The following is a 7,172-nucleotide window of genomic DNA, read 5'->3' as shown; positions in this document are numbered from 1 at the left end:
GGTCCACAGCACCCACCAGCCTCCCATCTCACTGTGCCCACACCACCTGCAGCTGCGGCCGGAAGAGGGGAAGGGGGGCGGGCGGGCAGAGGCTGTGCGAGGTGATTTCCTCCTCACTGCCTCAGCGCCTCCATCCTGCTCTTATCTGTGGCCTGGCCCTGCGGCACTGCCTGCCGGTGAGAAGGAGGTGGGGAGGAAGGAAGAAAGGGAGTGAGATGTGAAGTTAGGATCTCACCAGCATACCAGAGAAATCAGTCCTAAGAACAGAACAAACAAAGTCGGAAAATACAGTCTCGGAAGCCAGGGGCCTCTTGGCAGTTAGAAACGCAGGCCTTGCACTCACCTGACCGCTGAGAGGCTCTTTCCTGGCTGAGCTCGGAGCCTGAGAGGGACCCTGGGCAGGCGACAACCTTGAGGGGCTCTTCTTACTCTGAGGCAGCAGGGAGGACAGGAAACCCACTCGAGGCGACTGCGACAGGGAAGTGTTCCTCTGGCTGCACACCATGGCCCTGGACCAGCAGACACACAAGGTCACAGGGCTGGAGGGGGACCCAAGAGGACCCAAAGCACAGGCCTCCTGGGCTCTGGACGGCACCGGGGCGTGGCCCGGCTTTCAGGTGGCATTATCCCTGAGACCGCCTCCTGTACCCAGGGGAGCCTGCAGCCTCTCTGGCACGACTGGGACGCCCGCCGCACTCTGAGGGCCGAGGTACAGTTCAGAGCCATGCGCTCCAATAACCACCTAGCCACTCGTGCCACTGAGCCCCTGGCACGCCGTCAGTCCCACAGGCCCTGTGCTGGAGAAGCACGACACTCCTCGGGATTCAAGCCTCAGCAGGAAAACGGAGCAAAATAGCTCACGGGTCCTTCGTTTCTGTTCAACCCACACTGAAACGATATCGTGGACATACTGGGCTAAATAAAATACTTCCTAAAATTAACTGCACCTGTTTCTTTTTACTGAGTATTAAGTACAATTTTTAAAAAAAAGATTTTATTTATTTAACAAAGAGACCCAGCGAGAGAGGGAACACAAGCAGGGGGAGTGGGAGAGGGAGAATAGGTTTCTCATGGAGCAGGGAGCCCAATGTGGGGCTCAATCCCAGGACCCTGGGATCATGACCTGAGCGGCAGGCAGACGCTTAACAACTGAGCCACCCAGGCACCCCTAAGTACAAATTTTTATGTGCTGTTTTTGGCTTGCCCTGGGGTTCCACTGCACCAGGCTAGCTCAGACACCAGCGCAGTTTCCCCCAGTATAGCACCTGGCCTCGTGTAGGTCTGGAATCTGCCTGCCTGGCTTTGCATCCTGATTCACCAGTCGTTAGCTGTGGGACCACTGTGAGCCCCGGTATCTTCAACGGCTACCATTGTTCTCATCAGCTGGGGCCTCCGCTCTAACTGGCTGTGTTCTAAGCTAGCTGCTAGCCACCCACCTGCCTACCTCTCCAAAGCCTCGGGTGGGAGCACGCTTTCACCACACACTGCATCCAACCTTTTCATCCGCAAGGCACTGCTTTCAACACACACACACACACACGCGCGCGCGCACACACGCACACTTCCTGAGGCTTTAGGACAGCGTCTGTGTTTATTTACCCAGATGTGCACATCTGGGTGTGCAGGCCCCTCCCTTGGGGCAGGTTCAGAGGCTAGAGGGCTTTAAAAGCCAGGGGAGCTTACTTAGAAAGCTCAGGCGGGAACAGTGAGGGCCAAGGAGGCTCTCCAGCAATTCCCTGTCACCAGGAATGGAGGGGAGGGTCAGGGTGAGGCGACAGGGGACAGATTAGAGGAGGGGACCGCCCACCCGCCCCTCCCACCCAAGCAGGCGCACACTCACAGCTCCGAGTCCCCCAGGCGGTCCATGTGGGAGACATAAGGAGGCAACTGGTGCTGGACCAAGGCCTCTTCCTCCTCCGGCTGCAGCTCCTCTTTCTTCAGGCGGTGGATTTCGGCTTGCAGGGCGAAAAGCTGAGTGGGGGTGCGGGCGAGTTAGATGGTGACCTCACCCCATCTTCCCTCTGCTAAGGAGCAGCAGACACAGCACGTCCAACACCCAGCCTCCTCCAACACCCAGCCGTCCAACATCCAGCCTCGTGGGCCTCGGGGCACCAGCCCAACCCTCTGCTCACCACCCAGTGAGATACCAGGCCAGGGGCAGCTGTTCCTTGACTATACTGAAGTGAGACACCGACAACTGTCAGACACACAAATCCCACTTTCTTTCTTTTCGTCATTTGACTTGCTTCTTCCTGAATTCATGGAGAAAAACAGCTCCACCCAGTCCTGTTTTGCTCTTTGGAAAATCTACAAAATCAGGCTCTGGAAGTCTCATGGATAATTTTTTTTTTTTTAAACACAGTTCAGCATTTTTGACCTTATGCCTGAAAAAAATTATATACACACACGCACCTAAAATGCAAACAGCTTATAATCTTCCTTTTTCCGAAAATATGACCTACAGTTGCCTTAATTTCAACAGCAGAGAAGTGCTCCTCCGACAAAATATAAAGGCGAATGTGGGTCCCCCAGCTCCAGCGTTTTACCCAACTAGAGGCTCCTGGAGCTGAGCAGAACAATGACTATACATGGGCTGTAAACAACACAGATGTGGACATACAGGACTGGGGGCACAAAAGAGACACAGGAAAGCACATAGTCTTCTTCCTCTCAAAGTTCATTACCATTGCTATGTTATTCATGCTTTACACGGGACTTATAATATGAACCTGACCTCTGTTTCCAGAGACTATTACAGCCCCCCAAATCTCCAATACTGCCTCTCTGGTGACTCACTTACATCTGAGATTAGTGCTTCCCTATTTTTAATCAGCCCTCCACCACCACTACCTAATTTCACATACAAAAAGCAGAAGTTCTTCCCAAGAAGCAAGCGTGTTTAGAACAAACCTTCTGGCGAAGAACTTCATTTTCTTCTTGAACCTGGTTGGTCCTCTGGCATTCCGCATCGAAGTTCAGGATTACGGGAACTGGTGCCCAAAGTTAAAGAAAAAGCCTGCCTGCGATGATTAAAAGCCCTTCCCAAACTCTTGATACAGCAGCAAAACCCTTGAACACGAGTTACAGGGAGCAGAGGACAGACTTAGTCCTGCAGGCTCTCCACAGTTGTATGGAATCTCTCCCTTGAAGCTGGGTCTGGCCTTTCTCCAGAGACTCACACTCACGCCAATCTGGCTGGTCAGCCCACAAAGAGGACATAAATCTAAACCTGAGTGTTTTCTCCCTAAACACCAGCAGCAAAGAGCTCACACTCAGTGGGCCTCCCAGCCAGTGCAGGCCATAGCAAGGTCAGGGCAGACAGTGAGAAGCGATCCCAGGGGCCAGCTGGTCTACCATCTGGGCAGAAGCCTCAGCCACTTGGCTTGCCCCTCCCCAGTCTGTACCTCTTCCTAGTAAAGGTATAGACTGAGGAGAACGCTTTCTGCAGACTGGACAGTCCCGTGCCATGCTATGAATATCATTCTAGGTCAGGGTGTCCATCTTTCCCACCACCTTAAACAGCTTCAGTCAAGGGGAGCACAAAGCAGGCAAAGGGTCTTGGTCCTGGGGAAGTGAACTGTAGCTCAAATGTGTGTGACCTAGTTTGCAGGGCACTGTCTTGCACTGAAAAGACCTTCAGTGACATTTCCGATTTCCATAGAGGGCCCATATGGTCGTGTCATAACCACCACTGGGCTGAGCCCCCTGCTAGTCTAGCCTGAAAGCCCTCAGGATAAAAAGCAATAGGGGACAAGGAGGAGGAGGGGCTTTTATACCTGGCAAGAGTGGAATTCACCCTCAGACCCACAGCACAAAAGGAAGGGGCACCCTTCCTACCTCCACCAGCTGTCTCTCCCAGAGGCCGAAATGGGTCACCTGTGGGTGGGCCCATAAACACCCAATTTGTCAGTGACTCACCAGGCAGCAACCTCCAAGCCGGATTCCCTTTTCCTCCTCTAGAATTTCAGCCTAAAGGGCATGAGCCCTGGAGGATATCCTGGGCCTCAAGAATGCAGGCTTTCCACGACAAAATGGTAAACCCGGTGGGCTACAATTTATTTACATTCTCCCTCTCTTAACTATCCATACACACATTCTGAGAGCCGCTCTGTTTTCTGGCAAGTTGAGAAACACGGAGGTAGCTGTCAGAGAGTGACCCAAACGCGAACACAGGAAGGAAGCTCTAGCCCAAGAAGTATTCTGACCTCCTACCTGATCTCAACAAGGCAAGTAACACCCTGAGGGGCACAGGGCACGCACGGACAGGGTATTCTCCAGGCTGGCCAGTTGCAAAGAGCAGCAGCTGCACCAGCTCAGCCCTATCTGAGGGCTCCCAGCAGGGCCAGGCACTTGGACCTCATTGCTACTACTGTCCCAACTCGTGCATGTCAGCTACTGCTTCAGCAGCGGCACAATGAAGATTCATGATTTCCTGGCCTGCTGACAAAAATAACCACGGTCTGTCCAGCCCCCTCACATAACACATGACAACGATGCTGGGGCAGTGCATCGAGAGCAGCGGCCACTGATCACGCTGTCTGGGCAGACCAGGCCCACAGCCCCAGGCAGCTGGGAGGATATGCATGCACTGAAACAGGACGCTCAGGAAGTTGTGCAGGGACACAATGAAGGTATCGGCCCACTGTCGAGAGAAGTAGGTAGCGAAGGTGGGGTTGGTGTCTGGGGATGGCAGGAAGGGCAGGACAAACCAATCCTTCCACTCGGCCTGGTTCTGGAGCTCTGTGGCCTGCTTTGCAAAGAACTCTTGAGCTTTGTCATTTCTGTTTGTCTGCCAAGACAAAGAGGAGGCAGCAGAAAGGGGTACGAGACAGAAGTCCAGAATTAAGATAAGTCATTACTGCACAAAAGAGAGCCTCTAGATAGCAGCCTACCAGAAAAGTGGCCAAATATAATCTACAAATGCCATAAAGGATAATACTTTTCTCAAGTTCCTTGTAATTTCTAAGAAGCTGGTTTAAATTGAAACCCTGAAGATAAATGCCATCCTAAAAATTGATTCCTAGTTGATTTCCAAACAATCCAAGTGACTTATCCCCCGGGGTCAGCTATAATTTTTATTACTCAAACTTTAACCCAGCTACTTATATTCTTTGAAACGCCACCCAGGCTTATGTGCTTAAAACAAGAAAGGAAATAGGAATGAGGAAGACAGGTCAGCTGATCTACAGAGGAGAAGGGAAAAAAAGTAGGAAAACAGTAAAAAATAATTCGCACTATAACTGTTCCCCTCTTTCCCACAGGAACACAGAGTCCTCCCTAGAAATTAAAAAGGAAATCTATTTCAGGGTCAAAGAACTCTCTCCAAGGAATCCCGGAATGAACAAGCACCTGGATGGTGTAGACAAGATAAAAGCGGAACAGGCTGGTTTTCAGCTTGTTGATGGTGGGTCTATATATATCCTCCAAGCGACTGAAGAGTCGCCGTTCCAGGTAACTCCAGTAATCCCGAAGGGCAGCCAAGTCATACACCTGCATTAACTGCTGCAACTGGTCCACAATCTTGTCCACCTGGTGGAGAAAGATGAGATGGAGAATGTGGTGAAGGACAAGAGGGAATTTTCCCATCACTTCACAGAGCTAATACAGCTTTTTCCTCTTGCTGTGGCTTCTGATGTTAGAGGGTTTTTTGTTTGTTTTGTTTTGTTTTTTAATTAGCCATCTATAAAATGTACAAAACATTGTAATATAATAGCTTTTGAGTTATTTTCTGACGTTAGAAATGTGGTTTGACCCTGTAGCAAGCATGGAAATGTCAAGCGTAAAAGCACAAAGCAGGAGAACCTGAGTCTAGGTCTTGGATCAGTGTGTCTGGCTTATGCAACCAACTTGAAAATGTTACTTCAACTCTTTGGTCTCAGTGGCCTAAGATTTGAAAACAAAAAACCAGAGAGACAACCTCCATCATCCCTCTCCCAGCTCCACCATTCCAGGAGTCCTAGACTCAGGAAGAGATGCACTGACTGACCCAAATCCTGGTAGCTTATCAGACTGTCAACCAAAGAAGTCACCTCCATGTGAGAAATCACACCGGAGGACACAGTATTGCCTCTCTCTCAGTTCACCTGTCAACACCAGTTAGACTCAGCAAGCACACGAATCACACACATACACATTCCAAGAACCTCTAAACAGAAAATCATGTCTGAGCAGGGGAAATATAACGTTCTAAAATGTACAAGGTCTTCCTCAACTGCGGAGACAAAATTGCCAGTAAGTCCCCCACAATGCCATTTTAAACAAACACCAAAAGATACCCAGCTAACATTTTGGGCTGCAGACCCCTTTGCTCCCAATGCCATCAGAAGCTAACTTTTTCATATTTCTGTTGCCCAAACTTAACTATCTACCCAACCTTATCTCCTAAAACCCTTATCTTCATCCTGGCCAGTTGGCCAGCACCTGCTCGGAGACTGGCGTGGAGGACAGACACCCGGACCAGGAGTCAGGGCACCTGGGCTCCAGCCTCAGCGATGCTCCTGACTCGCTGGGCAACTTCAGGCAAGTCTCGTCCCCTCTCAGGACCTCAGTTCCTCATGTGTCAAGGGAGGGCCAGACGCGCTGATGCAGACGGTCCCCCCGGGCGCACTGACAGCGCGGCTCCCGCCCCGGAGGGCAGAGCTTGGGGGGAGCCCGCTCCAGTCTCCCTCGGGGCCGCCTCTGCCCGCGCCGCACCCGCCGGCCCCTCACCCGGAACCCTTTCTCCTTGTCCGCCTTGATCTCGGCGTCCAGCTGCCTCAGCGTGTGCGTAAAGCCGCGGAAGAGCAGATACTCCCGGACCAGCTCGTCAGTGCGCTCCACAGCCTCCGCCATCGCTGCGCGAGCGCCGTGAGCGGCCGCGGCAGGCAAGAGGCGGAGAGGCGGGGTCTCGCCGCGCGGGGCGGAGCCGGCCGCCGGCGCCAAGCACGTCACGCCGCGGCCCGCCTAGCAGCCCGCACGCAACGCGCGCCGCGCGCCTGTGGCCCCGCCCCGGTCCCGCCCCTAGCCCTGCCCAGCCACTTCCGTCAGCATCAGCCTCCGGGAGGAGCGACTGAACTACCCTTTGCTCGCCTGGCTTTCCAGGCGTCCCTGGCGCCGGCTTTGTGATCTGACTTATTGAAAGCGGCGGCTGCTGTCCAAGTCAAGCAGGGTTGGACCTTGGAGACCATCCCAGA

General features: G+C 52.7%; 1 protein-coding gene across 1 annotated transcript; it reads right to left on the bottom strand.

The window, feature by feature from the left end:
• Positions 1-223: 223 nt before the first annotated feature.
• LOC111151902 (WD repeat-containing protein 91-like) lies at positions 224-6,841 on the bottom strand. The gene is made up of 6 exons (XM_022510117.1): positions 6,709-6,841; positions 5,350-5,529; positions 4,582-4,789; positions 2,911-2,993; positions 1,841-1,971; positions 224-509 (listed from the first exon to the last, which is right to left on the bottom strand). Exons 1-6 carry the CDS (start codon positions 6,829-6,831, stop codon positions 224-226), a joined length of 1,011 nt encoding a protein of 336 aa, XP_022365825.1. The 5' UTR covers positions 6,832-6,841.
• Positions 6,842-7,172: the final 331 nt, after the last annotated feature.

Source organism: Enhydra lutris, unplaced genomic scaffold (genome assembly GCF_002288905.1).
Source record: "Enhydra lutris kenyoni isolate GAN:26980312 unplaced genomic scaffold, ASM228890v2 scaffoldscaffold27, whole genome shotgun sequence".
Taxonomy (NCBI): Eukaryota; Metazoa; Chordata; class Mammalia; order Carnivora; family Mustelidae; genus Enhydra; species Enhydra lutris.
This window is presented reverse-complemented; position numbering and strand designations above follow the sequence as displayed.

Excerpts from the sequence above, each read along its gene's own strand:
- LOC111151902 (XM_022510117.1), bottom strand. The coding sequence starts at position 6,831 with ATGGCGGAGGCTGTGGAGCGCACTGACGAGCTGGTCCGGGAGTATCTG. Across the intron at positions 4,790-5,349 it reads ATCTTGTCTACACCATCCAG|ACAAACAGAAATGACAAAGC; the intron begins GTGCTTGTTCAT and ends TTGTCTTGGCAG. Across the intron at positions 2,994-4,581 it reads CGTCCTGTTTCAGTGCATGC|CAGTTCCCGTAATCCTGAAC; the intron begins ATATCCTCCCAG and ends AACTTTGGGCAC.